This window comes from Mercenaria mercenaria, chromosome 5 (assembly GCF_021730395.1).
Source record: "Mercenaria mercenaria strain notata chromosome 5, MADL_Memer_1, whole genome shotgun sequence".
In the NCBI taxonomy this organism is placed as follows: domain Eukaryota; kingdom Metazoa; phylum Mollusca; class Bivalvia; order Venerida; family Veneridae; genus Mercenaria; species Mercenaria mercenaria.
The window spans coordinates 15802172-15820848 of NC_069365.1; the positions used below are offsets into that span (position 1 = coordinate 15802172).

At 36.0% G+C, this 18677-nt stretch overlaps 1 protein-coding gene across 1 annotated transcript in view; it reads right to left on the reverse strand.

Moving 5' to 3' along the window:
- Positions 1–18677, reverse strand: part of LOC123556538 (uncharacterized) — a 155083-nt gene that overhangs the window by 91109 nt on the left and 45297 nt on the right. The window contains exons 10-12 of the mRNA XM_053544445.1: positions 14221–14421; positions 9001–9168; positions 5514–5699 (exon numbers count right to left, since the gene is read on the reverse strand). Coding sequence (XP_053400420.1) covers positions 5514–5699; positions 9001–9168; positions 14221–14421 — 555 coding nt within the window. The remainder of the gene's footprint in view (positions 1–5513; positions 5700–9000; positions 9169–14220; positions 14422–18677) is intronic.

Consider the following 18677-nt stretch of genomic DNA (forward strand, 5'->3'; position numbering starts at 1 on the left):
TGGCATTTGATCTTTGTGCATTACATTAAGGTAGTAGAGGTGAAATAGCAACGTTTATAAAATTGCATTTGCTTGGTATATTCTTAAAGATGACCGTGTTTCGCACTGATTTGCAATTTTTTAACAACTTTTACCATACCGTTTTTTCTAAATTTTGTATAACTTATGGTATCTCCTCTAGCTCAAGTAGAGACAAATTTCAAAGTGATGGCCGCTTGATAAAACGTTTGCAGAGAACTCATTTTACCATTAATTTTAATAAAAGAATCATCACACTATTGGTAAACAATTATAAAACACAAAATAAAAATGTGGATATCATTTTATATGGTGTTCCTCAAGTAAACGGATTTAATGATACAGAATTCTAATTTCAGCGTTGAAAAAAATATGGTCGAATCCTATGTTTCTGTTTTGAATTTTGCTTACTTCATTCAAAAATAACCTTGGGACAGACGTAAAACGTACCTAAATTTCTTCCACGATATGTAATCTAAAGAGTGAAAGCAAAATAGAGAACTTTTACCACATGTAACTCAATATTTTTACAGATGTGTAACTCTACCCCTTCTGTTTAGGTAGTAAATTCACTTTGAACAGCAAGAAATCGCTTATCAAGTTATATTTTTTCCATTTTTGTACAATAAATCTATCATAAGTCTTGAAAGAAGTAAAAACTTACCAGAAAAAATCAAAAATAAGAAGAAAAAAAATTTGGTCCCAGCAGGGCTTGAACCTACGCCCCCCTGAGAATTGCAGTAAATGTGGGTTTATGTTAGGAATTGAATACTCTTCAAAAAGGAGGTACTCTATTACGCCTCTACTACCTTAATGGTCATTTTGAATACACAATAAGTCTGCCGCCTAATGTGGCATTAAACATCTGCAAGCAACTTTACATGCAAACCCCTCTAAAAACAGTAGAAAGGAAATTACCAAATTCAGTTTGACAGCTATCAGCTCAACGATGTTCTCGTTTATTTGACCAAATACTGGTTTCAGTATCAAGGTCAGTGTGACCCTCGGGAGCATCAATTATTCTATTTTAGGATATAATATATTCAAATATTTTCTAAACATTTTAATTAATGAACTTTGACATATTATTATCATTAAATGTATTTTCAGATACTGAAAAATGAAATTAAGACACCAAAAAATACTTGTATTGAAAGATATCCATATAATATTCTGTCATGTGATATCCTAAAATAATTTAAAGATATCATTAAATCATTTTAATAAATCACAAAATACATTAATGATGTCAAAAAATGAATTAAGGATATCACTAAATATCTTTAGGATATCAGGAAATAGTGAATAAATAGTAAAATGGCAACCCATAAAAAAGCACAAGTTTCATTTTATTCCCTTCATGCCAATTTAGTTGAAAATATTTTTTCCTCTATCTTACCACAGCAGACCTGTATATCTATTTTAGTAAAAATGAACTTCAACTTACTGACCTCACATAATTCATACTTACAGGTCAAGATATATTCAATATATACCAATCAAAACTCAGGTTATTTCACGTACATTTCTTCTATTTTTAGTAACAGATACCTTGACCTTTCATATTATTACTGCTTTTATGTATATCTGACGATAAAGATTATATAAATAGAGAAGAAATTTCTTAGATTAATATATGAGTGGAACCAAAATGTACGCTTCAATTTGAAGCAAACTGCAGACAAATGAATAAAATATAAATGATACCACTGCAAGGCAGAATACACCATATGATCATGCAAGTTCAAATTGAATCAATATTGTAAATCAGATTACCAAGGATTAAACATTTATATATAATCATACTGTTACTGTTAATCAATTTTGTAGCAGACCTTTTCCGAAGAAAAAAAAACCACATTCAATTTGCAAGAATCTTTATGATTTATGCAGCATTATAGAGTATTTCTTTCTATATCCGATGATTTCATTGTAAGTCCTTTATATAAGATGACATTGGTAAAAAATGAAATCTGGCCAGATAATGGTGGAAATGGGCTAGTTTGATTAGAATTTGATAGAAAATGAAAAAATAAATTTGCAATTTTGTTTGAAAATGGGGAAATAAAACCCAAAAATATCAATTTTTTCACTGTTTTGGGTGTATTTTTTTCAAAAACGCATATTATAGGCTATCATTGCTATTTTCTGTCCATCAGAGGAAAAAAGTGAAGAATATAACAGTTTAAATGTGTAATTGCAGCAGATCAGAGGAAAATGTCAAATCGGCAAAACAAGGTAATTTAGGGTAACTGCTTCAACTTTAGTCGCGACAGCTATTTTTTGACAAATCTGACGCTTTTCTTAGAACTGGAAATGCAATAAAAACTTGGAAACAGTTGATTCAAGCCTAAAACCTGGTATTTCTTCACATTTGGGTTTTTTTGTACATGCCAAATAAATTGGACATTTTCAGAGAAAAAAGTTTCTTCTTATGGGCCCATACGACACTAAATAGAAAAATCGCGAAAAACAAAGTAGCCCGCATAAGGGCGAATAAAAATAGTTCTCAGTTTTTTCGCTTTGTTAAGCTATTTTCCTTTAAATTTTTCTTGGCAATTTTTTTTGGAAAATCACATGACAGATCTTGCTGACAAGAAGATAGCATTTGTCATGAAAAACACCAGGACAAAATTTTTCATTGAAACTTAGATCTTTAACCACCATTTTAAATTTGGGGTTTCTCTTTTTCACTGATTTTGCGTTTGGTGTTTGACTGAAATTATTTTTCATGCTCAAACAGACCCCCACTTTCTTTGATTTTTAGTTAGCACTGACAATATTCTTCAAGAAATGTAAGTAACAGAAATTTAAATGGGTCCTGATGTGCGCGGTCATTGGAATAGGAAAATTTTATATAAAATAAGAACAAAACCCTATTGGTGTGATTATAACCTTTTAAAAATGTTTCCTTGAATTTATACAAAATACTAATTAATGCTTACTAAAATACCCTTTGAAGGTTTTACAAGGATCAGACAACAACAATCTGTGTTGACACTAACAATAGAAAATGGTTGTTTAAATCAGTGACATTTACAATGTACAAAATTCATCATAACAGATTTTTAATTATAAATATAAAACTAACAATTATATTTTTAAAGGAGAGGTAGCTGTCAGGCGATAGCAATCCTTGGCTATTACAAAGCCTTGCCTCAGAAAAAGTTACATGAATGAGAACACTATCTAACACTTACAGTTGTTTAAATCCGAATAAGAGGTGGGGTGTTTTAACTTTACAAGAGGGGTCGCTTTCTTGGTGTCTTCTCCTCAGGAAAGTTTTTTTTAAATCTTTGCAGTTTTCCCCAAAAACGGGACTTTAAATAAAGTCCTTTGAACACTTTATATAAAAAGAAAAGGTGCTATAATAAATCTGGTATAATAAATACACATCGGGAATTTTTAGCCCTTTTTGCCAACACACTGGATGGCACAAAGTTAACAATTTTAAAATTTAATCGGATTGCAAAACTCAAGTTGAAAAAATCATCCAACCGAACATGAAGATAATATCCCAACACCTCCTCTTAAAGGGGTGAAGCTTCTATGAAGTTTTGTTGGAATTACTCTAGAAAAGAATGGTACTAAAGTATACTAACTTTGAAAAAATAAGGGCTATGACTGTCGTAAACAGCGGCTTTGACTTTTCTTGGTGTTGACTCTTAATTAGAACTTTGTCAGTAAAACTTTATAAAATTTTTTAAACCAAAAATCTAATTTTAAAAAGGGCATAACCTCAAAATTCAAACAGAGTAGGGTTTGTTCCTCCTGGGTAACTTGATAGTAAATACTGTTTTAAGTTTCAAGTCAATGCTTTGAAGTAACAGAGATGTCTGATTAATCAAAACTTACACCAAAAAATTCAAAAGTTAAAAAAGGGGCATAACTCTGTCAAAATTCAATCAACTTATGGGGATTGTTTTCCTGGTGTAGCTTTGATAGTAATAACTATTTTAAGTTTCAAGTCAACAGCTTTGATAGTAACAAAGATATTTGACTTTATCAAAAACTTTAACTTTAACTAAAAATTCTAAGTAAAAAAGTGGCTTAACTCCATCAAAATTCAAACCAGAGTTATGGGGATTGTTTCTCCTGGTGAAGACTTTGATAGTAAATAAGTATTCTAAGTTTCAAGTCAATAGCTTTGATAGTAACAGAGATATTTGACTTTATCAAAAACTTTAACCAACAGCGACGCCAACGCAGACGCCGGGGTGAGTGCAATAGCTCGACTTTTTGAAGAAAATCAACCAAATGGAATATGAAAACAATATGGGCATCTCCTTTTAAAAGTGAAGCTTCCAGTTTCACTGAATCCCAGCTTGCAGTTGCTGAGGAATACTCCAGACAAGAAATAGAATATTTAAAGGGAAATAACTTGGTGAAAAATCATCTGACTGGAACATGAAGATAATATGTGGATCTCTTCTTATGAGTGAAGCTTCTTATCAATTCCAAGAAGAGGTCGCTGAGGAATACTGCAGACAAGAAATGGTGCTATAGTATAGTAATGATGAATAATGGAAAGGTAATTACGCCGAGAACAATCATCCGAAGAGAACACAAAAACACAAAGATAACATTTGCATCCCCTCTTAGGGGCAAAGATTCCAATGAAGTTTTGCTCAATTCTAGCCTGTGGTTGCTGAGAAAAACTCTAGAAAAGAAAAAGATTTATGGAACTGGCATATTTCATGCTAAATCATCACGTGTTAAGTTTCTCAGTTACATGTGTTGTGATATTAGCTCATTTAAATTGTCAAGTCAAACTGGAATTGTGTCCATAGCACACAGATGCCCCCACATACTGCACCATCCTCTAAATAGGAAAGTTTTCGTCAAGAAAGGGCCATAATTCCAGAAAAAGTACCCACAAAGAAGTCCATTTTTTATGATTATCTTCACATGAAGGTCCTTCATCTGTGAACTTTCAAGCATATCCTTTCAATAGCGTTTGAGGAGTTGGACACAAGATTTTTCTCAATATTCTCTAAATTATAGCAGAAACTATCAAGGTTCTCTATATTCTATATAGAACTATCAACGGTTCTCTATATTCTATATAGTGAAACTATCAAAGGGCCATAACTTCCTTTATGGTCATCTGCACATTAAGTTTGTTCATCTGTAAAAGTTTGAAGCAAATCAGCTATTAGTGTGGAAGGAGTTGGACACACAAGATTTCAGGATGTACAGACTATGGTCGTACTGGACAGCAGCAACGCTATATGCCCCCCAACCCCCTCCCACACACACACACAAATGTAGGTGCATAAAAACACATAAATGTAGGGGGCATAAAAGGGTTTAAATTTGTGACAATGCAAAACAGCATTTTAGAGCCTGTGCAACACAGATCATCTGTTCAGCTGTTTCCCACCAGTGGTTATGGAGATACCAGATTACTGCAAAAACTTTGGGAAGCCAACAGAAGGGCGAATACTACAGCTCTTCCTGCTCTTCCAAAATAGTCAAGCTATAAATAACAATACCTCTTCTGCTGAAAGCGGAGTCAACTGTGGCACATACAGATTTGCTGTCAACATAGCCAACCCATGCACTGGACGGTGGTTGTCCGGATGACATATCACATAGTCTGGTGCACTGTTGTCATGGTCATGACTGTTAATCAGACCTGCACCCCAACCATGAGGTGTCCGTAACAGCTCCTTCAGTCTCTACAAGAATTCGCAACACAAAGATAAGGTTCATTTATTTCATAAAAGCCGTTGGAGCAAAATATGCCTAAAGCAATCTGCCTATTAAGTTTAAGGATCATACTTCAAAGTGTTCCGAAGTTATTGACCCGAACAGATGTTCACCTGACATAGCATGATGGTGACTATGACTTTTAACTAAGAAATCTTAAAACAGAGTGGATCCATGGTGAATGCTTTCCGCACTAACAGTAACTGTGACCTTAGTCCAATGACCTCAAATCAATAAAGGCCAAGCAGTGCTCATGGGCAATGCAATTTTGCCAAGTCTGTGGATTTTTGTGCTAACAATTAGTGACTTAGACCTTTAACCCACAGATCTTAAAATCTATAGGAGTTATCAACATAAAAGGAGCAATGTGTTTACCAAGTTTGAGGATTGTAGGTCAAGACATTCTAAAGATAATAAGCTGAAACTTTTTGTAGTTACAATCGTTGTTACCTTGACCTTTGACCTACTGATCTCAAAATTGGTAGGGCTCATGAAATGCCCATTAGCATTGTGCCTATTAAGTCTGAGGATCATAGTTTAAAGCATTCTTATGTAACTGAGCAATTGTTGTTCAATATCTGACGATTCTATTTACAAAACGTGTCATTCTTATTCTATGTTATGTGATTGTATTTGTATAGCGATGCTGTGCTATTTATATCGCGGGAAATCGCACATACAATAAGAATATCAAGCTTACAAAAACAATAATGAATATACACCAACAATAACGTCTTTTACAATAAGAATATCGAACATACAATAAGAATAACGACATATAGAACTAGAAAATGCTTTTGTAAAAAAGCGCATGTCTCCCCCAATGCAAAGTCCTATAGGCAAGAAGTCAATAGGGGTCAGGAGCGAAAGTCAAAGAGACACTGATGGTTGGCTGCAAATAGGATCATCTACTTGGCATGTCCAGTCATCCCGCTAAATTTCAACACTCTTGGCCTAGTGGTTCTCAAGTCACTGTTCAGGCTCCTGTGACCTTGATCAAGTGACCTCAAAATAAATAGAGGTCATCTACTCTGCATGTCCAATCATCCTATTAAGTTTCAACATTGTAGGTCAAGTGGTTCGCAAGTTATTTCCAAAAAATGATTTTACATGAACAGGCCACTGTGACCTTGACCTTTAATAAACTGATCCCAAAATCAACAGGGGTAATCTACTCTGCATGTTCAATCATCCTATGAAGTTTCAACATTCTGGGTCAAGTGGTTCTCAAGTTATTCATCGGAACTGGTTATCAATGTTCAGGCCCCTGTGACCTTGACCTTTAACGGAGTGACCCCAAAAACAATAGGGGTCATTTACTCTGCATGAACAATCATCCTATGAAGTTTCAACATTCTGGGTCGAGAGGTTCTCAAGTTATTGATTGGAAATGGGTTTTCCATGTTCAGGCCCCTGTGGCCCCTTTACCTTTAACAGAGTGACCCTAAAATCGTTAGGGGTCCCTCTACTCTGGGATGACCAATCATCCTAGAAGTTTCATCATTCGGGTCAGAGTTCTCAAGTTACTGACCAGAAATAATTTCCAATGTTCAGGCCCCTGTGACCTTGACCTTTAATGGAGTGACCCCAAAATCGATAGGGGTCATCTACTTTGCATGTACAATCATCCTATGAAGTTTCAACATTCTGGGTCAAGTGGTTCTCTAGTTATTTATCGGAAATGGTTTTCAAATGTTCAGGCCCCTGTGACCTTGACCTTGACGGGGTGACCCCAAAATCAATAGGGTCATCTACTCTTCATGAGCAATCATCCTATGAAGTTTAAACATTGTGGGTCAAGTGGGTTTTCAAGTTATTTATCGAAATGGTTTTCAAATTTTTCAGGCCCCTGTGACCTTGACCTTTGACGGAGTGACCCCAAAATCAATAGGGTCAAACTACTCTTCATGAGCAATCATCCTATGAAGTTTAAACATTGTGGGTCAAGTGGTTCTCTAGTTATTGATCGGAAATGGTTTTCAATGTTCAGGCCCCTGTGACCTTGACCTTTGACGGAGTGACCCCCAAAAACAATAGGGGTCGTCTACTCCAGCAGCCCTACAACCCTATGAAGTTTGAAGGTTCTAGGTCAAATGGTTCTCCAGTTATTGCTCGGAAATGAAGTGTGACGTACGGACGGACGGACAGGGCAAAAACAATATGTCTCCTGGGGGAGACATAATAACAATGGTAACACATAGAATATGAATGACACGACATTGAATAACAATATCAAAGATACAATAAGAATAACGAAATATAGAATAACAATAATGACTTTTACCATAAGAATATCGAACATACAATAAGAATAACGACATATACAAAAAACAATGGTAAGACTTTAGAAAATGAATGACACGACACTGAATAAATATCAAAGATACAATAACAATAACGAAACATAGAATAAACAATAATGACTTTTACCATAAGAAAAACGAACATATCATAAGAATAACGACATATACAATAACAATAGCAAAATTTAGAATATGAATGACACATCATTGAATAACAATAACAAACATACAATAATAATAACATATATATATAATTTAGCAATGTTTGACATGCCATAGACAGCCAGCACCAAGACATAATAGGTCCCTTTGGGTATATAAAAGATAACTCTGATCTTCAACTGCACTTAAATTTTCCTGCCTCTTAACATTCAGCCTTTAATTATATTAATTAGTTAATAAAAGTTTGTTCTATAGATTGAAAGAGAAGTGCATTAGTCTCTTGGTACAGTTCCGAACTCCTAGTTGGAAGATACAAGAAACCAATCCTAGTGCAAGCGAAATTTGACTCTGACCTCAAAAAATTCCAAACAAATAATTATGCAAGTTCTAAAAATGATATCTGAACAAGTCATTTGAGGTGTAATTTGCACTTTCTTTGCATTCCACATAAAATCAACACATTTAATTTAATTTGTCAAGACAGTGAATCTCTCAAATGTACATGAAGAAATGTCAGTAGAAAACATTTTGTATAATTTACGCTATTGTTAGACGGCTAATTTACTTTAAATAGGAAACTGAAAAACAAAAAATCATGGATTTGACACTATTTTCACAAATCAAGTTTCTTTCAGTTTCAGATTTTCCTGTATTTCTTAAACAACTTTTCATCAGCCGTCTAGCAAACAAGCTAATTGTCTCCCTTTATTAGCTTTTAAAGAACTTAGTTTTATGGGATAATAGTGTATAGTCTTGCAATAACAAATTGTTGTTAGAAAATTAAAATTTAGGTGTAATAATATACCTGTGTAAACGTGCCTGGCTGTTGTAAGAATGCCTTCAATCCACACCCTGGTATACACACTAGTGGTAAGACAGACAAACACCAGCCCAGTATTTCTGTCCAGTCAGGATATGCCAGATCTCTGTATCTCACATGTACAGGGAACATGATGCTGCAAACTATTAATGCCTGGAAATTTAAAACCAACTCAGAATACAACCTTGCTATTGATCTATTTCAAGAGTACTTATCAAACCTACCACTGTACCTACAGGGCTTGGAAAACCTACCACTGCACCTACAGGGCTTGGAATCTGATACAGCAGAATGGTTGCACTTCACCCTGGCTTTTACCTATTATCTCACAGACAAAAAACTAATAATTTTCAACAGATCCACCTTTAAAAGGTAAGTCTTATTTACCGTCGCTTGGTGAAACAATTAATATAAGCTCTATAGTATAGAGCTTTTCTGCGACCCTATATTAAGAACAGTTAAAACCAATTATACCTCACCCCCAGCAATTTGCTGGTACCCATTTACAGCTGGGTCGACTGAGGCAATCATGATAAAGTGCCTTGCCCAAGGACACACCGCAATGGGAGTAGCCAGGATTCAAACCAGGGGCCTTCACCTCCGTAGGAAAGCATCTTAGCCCTCTCAACCAATGCGTCCACTATTCTTATTTATTTCTTATTTAATCTTTTCTTATTAAATGAAGTACACCTGAAACCACCAACTTCGCTTAAGCTGAAAGGGATTTGCATCCAGATTAACATATAAGATCATACATTTTTAAACAGTTAAATATTTAAACACTGCATATCAAAATTCATAAATTAATGTATTCATTATATGCTATAAATTTGTTTTAAGCTTATCGCCATTCAGTTATGTAATGGCAGGTGTATGCTATGCTATAAACTAGTTAGAATTTACCCCAAAACTAAAAAAACAAGAGAACCATGATGGTCCTGAATCGCTCACCTCTTCCCACATGACCCAGTTTTGAGTATGACATCATTTTTTCTATTATTTGACATAGTGACCTAGTTTTTGAGCTTATGTGACTCAGTTTTGAACTTGACCTAGATATTATCAAGATAAAAATTCTGACCAATTTTCATGAAGATCCATTGAAAAATATGGTCTCTAGAGAGATCACAAGGTTTTTCTATTATTTGACTTATGGACCTAGTTTTCGAAGGTACTTGACCCTGTTTTGAACTTTATCTAGATATCATCAAGGTAAACATTCTACTAATTTTCATGAAGATCTCATGAAAAATATGGCCTCTAGAGAGGGGCACAAGGTTTTCTATTTTTTTACCTAGCCCTTGGCCAGTTTTTGACCGCACGTGACCCAGTTTCGAAACTGACCTAGATATCATCAAGGTGAACATTCAGATCAATTTTCATGAAGACCATTGAAAAATATGGCCTCTAGAGAGGTCAAAGATTTTAATAATTTTAGACCTCTGACCTAGTTTTTGACCGCAGTTGACCCAGTTTCAAACTTGACCTAGATATCATCAAGATGAACATTCAGACCAACTTTCATACAGATCCCATGAAAAAAATGGCCTCTAGAGAGGTCACAAGGTTTTTTTATTATTTGACCTACTGACCTAGATTTTTGTGGCACGTGACCCAGTTTCAAACTTGACTTAGATATCATCAAGGTGAACATTCTGACCAATTTTCATGAAGATCCATTCAAGGGTATGGCCTCTAGAGGGGTTTAAAAGGTTTTTTCTATTTTAAACCTACTGACCTAGTTTTGATCGCAGTTGGGCCCAGTTTCAAACTTGACCCATATAAACATCAAGATAAACATTCAGACCAACTTTCATACGATCCCATGAAAAATATGGCCTCTAGAGAGGTCACAACGTTTTTTTCATTATTTGACTACTGACCTACTTTTTTAAGGCACGTGACCCAATTTCAAACCTGACCCAGATATCATCAAGATAAACATTCAGACCAACTTTCATACAGATCCCATGAAAAATATGGCCTCTAGAGGAGGTCACAAGGTTTTTCTATTATTGTTGACCTACTGACCTAGTTTTTGATGGCACATGACCCACTTTCGAACTTGACCTTTGATATCATCAAGGGAACATTCTGAAACCCAATTTTCATGAAGATCTCATGAAATATATGGCCTCTAGAGAGGTCACAAGGTTTTTCTATTTTTAGATCTACTGACCTAGTTTTTGACCGCACGTGACCCAGTTTCGAACTTGACCTAGATATCATCAAGGTGAACATTCACACCAACTTTCATACAGATCCAGAAAATATGGCCTCTAGAGAGGTCACAAGGTTTTTCTATTTTTAGACCTAAATGACCTAGTTTTTGATGCACCCTGACCCAGTTTTGAACTTGACCAGATATCATCAAGGTGAACTTCTGACCAATTTCATTTAAGATCTTATGAAATATATGGCCTCTAGATAGGTTACAAGGTTTTTTTATTTTTAGACCTACTGACCTAGTTTTTGATGGCACCTGACCACTTTCGAACTTGACCTAGATTTCATCAAGATGAACATTCTGAACCCCAAATTTTCAAAGAAGGGGTCTTGTGAAATATAGGCCTTAGAGAGGTCCAAAATTTTTCTACTTTTAACCTACTACCTGTTTTAAGGCACTTGACCAGTTTCGAACTTTACCTAGATATCATCAAGATGAACATTCGACCAACTGTCATAAAGATCCCATGAAAAATGTGACCTCTAGAGGGTCACAAGCAAAAGTTTAAGGACGCACGACGAAAACCGTTGCAATCATCAAAAAGCTCACCTTGTCACTTTGTGCAGGGGAGCTAAAAATAGACATTCAAAAGGAATAAAAAGAATTTAAATATTTTACAATGTCACAAATGTACCTGAATCATAGTTCGACATTTTTATTTCAAAATCACTACTGACACAAACTAGAATGCCTTGATGGCCCTCACCGACTTACCTGAATTCATGGGCAAAAAATGTCGAAGTTAAAGTAAACAAGAGGGCCAGAAGGCCCTGTATCGCTTTATGCCTTTTGGTTTTTAAAATCATCAAAATTTTTATTTTAAAATGGTAAAAATGTGGCCCCCTAAAGTGTTAACAAAATTTTTTCCTTTGATTTTACCAGGTGATAGGTTTTGACCCCACATGACCCCGATCATAAGATTAACATTTGACTAAGTTTTTAAAGGGGTACAGTCAAAATGGGCCTTAAGTGTTTAAAAAGCTTTCCCCTTTTATCTGACCCCCGGTGACCAGTTTTTGATCCCACCTGACCCAGATTTGAACTTTACCTATAGATCATCAAAATTAACATTCTGACCAAGTTTCATTAAGATATGGTCATTAATGTGGCCTCTAGAGTGTTAACTAGCTTTTCCTTTGATTTGACTTGGTGACCTAATTTTTTTGATCCTACATGACTTAGATTCAAATTGGACTTTAAGATCATCATGATTAACATTCTGGCCAAGTTTCATGAAGATACAGTCATAAATGTGGCCTCTACAGTGTTAACAAGCTTTTCCTTTGATTTGACCTGGTGACCTAGTTTTTGATCCGATAAGACCCAATATCAAATTCGTTCAAGATTTTATTGAGGGTAACATTCTGACCAAGTTTCATTAAGATTGGGCCAAAATTGTGACCTCTAGTGTGTTAACAAGCTTTTCCTTTGATTTAACCTGGTGACCTAGTTTTTGACCCCAGATAACCCAATATCAAACTTGCCCAAGATTTTATTGAGGGTAACATTCTGACCAAGTTTCATTAAGTCTGAGCCAAAATTGTGACCTCTAGAGTGTTAACAAGCTTTTCCATTGATTTGACCTGGTGACCTTGTTTTTGACCCCAGATGACCCAATATCAAAATCGTCCAAGATTTTATTGAGGGTAACATTCTGACCAAGTTTCATTAAGATTAGGCCAAAATTGTGACCTCTAGAGTGTTAACAGTCAAACTGTTGACTACAGACACAGGGCGATCACAAATGCTCACCTTGAGCACTTCGGGCTCAGGTGAGCTAAAAATGTTCTTTCTATTGTACCAAAAGTGTTTTTCTATGACTTGACCTAGTGATCTAGTTTTTAAAACTAAGGTGACCAAGTTTCGTAATTTAATTTTTTTTTATAAAACAAACATTCTAAATAACCAGATTTTATTGATCAGGTACAAAATGCAACCTACAGTGTGTTCATACAGTGATCTAACCATGTGACATAGTTGTTTTTACATAAGATGACCCAGTTTCAAATTTAACCCAGATTTTCTGATGACAAAGTTTCTAAGGTAGAAACATAGCATCTAGAGTGATAACAAGGTTTTTCTAGGATTTTACATAATTACCTACTTTTTTCATAAAAGATGACCCATCTGAAAGTTTGCCAAAACTTTGAGAAGGCAAACATTTTGTCCAAGGGCACTATCAAAAATTTTAACAAAAATCTGGAGGCAAGTTCCTTTCAGAAAAAAACAAGAGAAGTCACTATTGGTGACAAATGCCCCCAAACAGTACCCAAGAATGCTACAGTTGTCTGCACAAAATATGCCAGCATAGTTTAGGTATAAATCATTTTGTGACCTTGACCTGAGAGACCCGGGTCATAAGTGCGACACATCTTCTCAATATGGTTAACATTTATGTCAAATTATTTTCAAATCCCTTGATAAAAGGCAGAGTTATGGACCGGACAAGAAACAGACCACGTTAACCATTGACTTCTAAGTATGACCTTGGAGCTAGGGGTCTTGGTATTGTGCATGACATGTCGTCCCATTATGGCAAACATTTATGCCACGTTATTTCAAAATCCCTTAATGAATGGTCAAGTTATGGACCAGACAAGAAACAGACCATGTTAACCTTTAACCTCTAAGTGTGACCTTGATCTTAGAGCTAGGGGTCTGGGTCATCATCTTATTATGGTAAACTTTCATGCCAAGTTATTTCAAAATCCCTTCATGGATGGCAGAGTTATGGACTGGACACGAAACAGACCCTTTTAACCTCTAAGTGTGACCTTGTGAGCCTGTGCAAGACACGTCGTCCTATTATGGTGAACATTTACGCCAAGTTATTTCAAAATCCCTTCATGGATGGCAGAATTACAGCCCGTAAGAGAACTTACACAGACGCACAAATGTATGCATGCACAGACTGACGGACAGACAGTGCGATTTTAATATGCCCACCTTTGGGGGCATAAAAAAACAAAACAACTTACCAGTAATATACAAGGAGAAAGGAACTTCCAATTACACATCCACCATGGTGAGTTTTTATGTCCAGTCATATCTTCTATATTATGCACAAATTTCCTTGCCCCAAATATGTACATGAGTAGGCAGCATTCAAGTGTAGCAACAACATATGGACAAATCTGAGATATATAGCTGTCCACAAAGTTCAGTGCCAAGATACCACCCTGTGAAAAAAATCAAATAAAACAAGAGGACCATGATGGTCCTGAATCGCTCACCTCTTCCCACATGACCCAGTTTTGAGTATGACGTCGTTTTTTCTATTATTTGACATAGTGACCTAGTTTTTTAGCTCATGTGACCCAGTTTTGAACTTGACCTAGATATTATCAAGATATAAACTCTGACCAATTTTCAAGTAGATCCATTGAAAAATATGGTCTCTAGAGAGGTCACAAGGTTTTTCAATTATTTGACCTATTGACCTAGTTTTCGAAGGTACGTGACCCTGTTTTGAATTTTATCTAGATATCATCAAGGTGAACATTCTCACTTATTTTCATGAAGATCTCATGAAAAATATGGCCTCTAGAGAGGTCACAAGGTTTTTCTATTTTTATACCTACTGGCCTAGTTTTTGACCGCACATGACCCAGTTTCGAAATTGACCTAGATATCATCAAGATGAACATTCAGATCAATTTTCATGAAGATCCATTGAAAAATATGGCCTCTAGAGAGGTCAAAAGATTTTAATAATTTTATATCTACTGACCTAGTTTTTGAACGCAGTTGACCCAGTTTCAAACTTGACCTAGATATCATCAAGATGAACATTCAGACCAACTTTCATACAGATCCCATGAAAAGTATGGCCTCTAGAGAGGTCACAAGTTTTTTTTATTATTTGACCTACTGACCTAGTTTTTGATGGCACGTGACCCACTTTCGAAACTGACCTAGATATCATCAAGATGAACATTCAGACCAACTTTCATACAGATCCCATGAAAAATATGGCTTCTAGAGAGGTCACAAGGTTTTTCTATTATTTGACCTACTGACCTAGATTTTGATGGCACGTGACCCACTTTCAAATCTGACCTAGATATCATCAAGGTGAACATTCTGACCAATTTTCATGAAGATCTCATGAAATATATGGCCTCTAGAGAGGTCACAAGGTTTTTCTATTTTTAGACCTACTGACCTAGTTTTTGAACGCATGTGACCCAGTTTCGAACTTGACCTAGATATCATCAAGAAAAACATTCAGACCAACTTTCATACAGATCCCATGAAAAATATGGCCTTTAGAGAGGTCACAAGGTTTTCCTATTATTTGACCTACTGACCTAGTTTTTGACGGCACGTGACCCAGTTTCAAACTTGATCTAGATATCATCAAGATGAACGTTCTGACCAATTTTCAGGAAGATCGTGTGAAATATATGGCCTCTAGACAGGTCAAGAGGTTTTTCTATTTTCAGACCTACTGACCTAGTTTTTGAAGGCACGTGACCCAGTTTTGAACTTGACCTAGATATCATCAAGGTGAACATTCTGACCAATTTTCATGAAGATCTTGAAATATATGGCCTCTAGAGAGGTCACGAGGTTTTTCTATTTTTAGACCTACTGACCTAGTTTTTGAAGGCACGTGACCCAGTTTCGAACTTGACCTAGATATCATCAAGATGAACATTCTGACCAACTTTCAGAAAGATCCCATGAAAAATGTGACCTCTAGAGCGGTCACAAGCAAAAGTTTATGGACGCATGGACGGACGCACGCACAGACGGACGACGGACACCGCGCGATCACAAAAGCTCACCTTGTCACTTTGTGACAGGTGAGCTAAAAATATGGCCTCTAGAGAGGTCACAAGGTTTTTCTATTTTTATACCTACTGGCCTAGTTTTTGACCGCACGTGACCCAGTTTCAAACTTGACCTAGATATCATCAAGATGAACATTCAGACCACCTTTCATACAGATCCCATGAAAAGTATGGCCTCTAGAGAAGTCACAAGGTTTTTTAATTATTTGACCTACTGACCTAGTTTTTTAAGGCACGTGACCCAGTTTTAAACTTGACCTAGATATCATCAAGGTGAACACTCTGGCCAATTTTTATGAAGATCCATTCAAGGGAATGGCCTCTAGAGAGGTCACAAGGTTTTTCTATTTCAAGACGTACTGACCTAGTTTTTGATCACAGTTGACCCAGTTTCAAACTTGACCTATATATCATCAAGATTAACATTCAGACCAACTTTCACACAGATCCCATGAAAAATATGGCCTCTAGAGGGGTCACAACGTTTTTTCATTATTTGACCTACTGACCTAGTTTTTGATGGCACGCGACCCACCTTTGAACTTGACCTAGATATCATCAAGATGAACATTCTGACCAATTTTTATGGAGATCCATTCACAAGTATGGCCTCTAGAGAGGTCACAAGGTTTTTCTATTTTTAGACCTACTGACCTAGTTTTTGACCGCACATGACCCTGTTTCGAACTTGACCTAGATATCATCAAGATGAACATTCAGACCAACTTTCATACAGATCCCATGAAAAATATGGCCTTTAGAGATGTCACAAGGTTTTTCTATTATTTGACCTACTGACCTAGTTTTCGAAGGTACGTGACCCTGTTTTGAACTTTACCTAGATATCATCAAGGTGAACATTCTCACTAATTTTCATGAAGATCTCATGAAAAATATGGCCTCTAGAGAGGTCACAAGGTTTTTCTATTTTTATACCTACTGGCCTAGTTTTTGACCGCACGTGACCCAGTTTCGAAACTGACCTAGATATCATCAAGGTGAACATTCAGATCAATTTTCATGAAGATCCATTGAAAAATATGGCCTCTAGAGAGGTCAAAAGATTTTAATAATTTTAGACCTACTGACCTAGTTTTTGATGGCAGTTGACCCAGTTTCAAACTTGACCTAGATATCATCAAGATGAACATTCAGACCAACTTTCATACAGATCCCATGAAAAGTATGGCCTCTAGAGAAGTCACAAGGTTTTTTTATTATTTGACTTACTGACCTAGTTTTTTAAGGCACGTGACCCAGTTTTAAACTTGACCTAGATAACATCAAGATGAACACTCTGACCAATTTTCATGAAGATCCATTCAAGGGTATGGCCTCTAGAGAGGTCACAAGGTTTTTCTATTTCAAGACGTCCTGACCTAGTTTTTAATCGCAGTTGACCCAGTTTCAAACAAGACCTATATATCATCAAGATTAACATTCAGACCAACTTTCATACAGATCCCAGAAAAAATATTGCCTCTAGAGGGGTCACAACGTTTTTTTATTATTTGACCTACTGACCTACTTTCTGACAGCACGTGACCCACCTTCGAACTTGACCTAGATATCATCAAGATGAACATTCTGACCAATCTTTATGGAGATCCATTCACAAGTATGGCCTCTAGAGAGGTCACAAGGTTTTTCTATTTTTAGACCTACTGACCTAGTTTTTGACCGCACATGACCCTGTTTCGAACTTGACCTAGATATCATCAAGATGAACATTCAGACCAACTTTCATACAGATCCCATGAAAAATATGGCCTTTAGAGAGGTCACAAGGTTTTTCTATTATTTGACCTACTGACCTAGTTTTTGATGGCACGTGACCCACTTTGGAACTTGACCTAGATATCATCAAGATGAACATTCAGACCAACTTTCATACAGATCCCATGAAAAATATGGCCTCTAGAGAGGTCACAAGGTTTTTCTATTATTTGACCTACTGACCTAGTTTTTGGCACGTGACCCACTTTCGAACTTGACCTAGATATCATCAAGGTGAACATTCTGACCAGTTTTCATGAAGATCTCATGAAATATATGGCCTCTAGAGAGGTCACAAGGTTTTTCTATTTTTAGATCTACTGACCTAGTTTTTGATGGCACGTGACCCAGTTTCGAATTTTACCTAGATATCATCAAGGTGAACGTTCTGACCAATTTTCATGAAGATCTTGTGAAATATATGGCCTCTAGAGAGGTCACAAGGTTTATCTATTTTTAGACCTACTGACCTAGTTTTTGATGGCACGTGACCCAGTTTCAAACTTGACCTAGATATCATCAAGATGAACATTCTAACCAACTTTCATAAAGATCCCACAAAAAAATGTGACCTCTAGAGTGGTCACAAGCAAAAGTTTACGGACGGACGGACGACGGACGCTGCGTGATCACAAAAGCTCACCTTGTCACTATGTGACAGGTGAGCTAAAAATCAAGAAATACATGAAAAACGTTATTATCAAAAATACGCTGAAGACATGTTGTGAAAACAGACCACTTATTTCACCTAAACATTTGCAATGTCATTTATCTTAAGACTACTCTTTCAATCATAACATCTGCAATTAACTCCAGACCACTCAATTTATCTTGACTTTTGCAATGTCATTTAACTTGAGTCC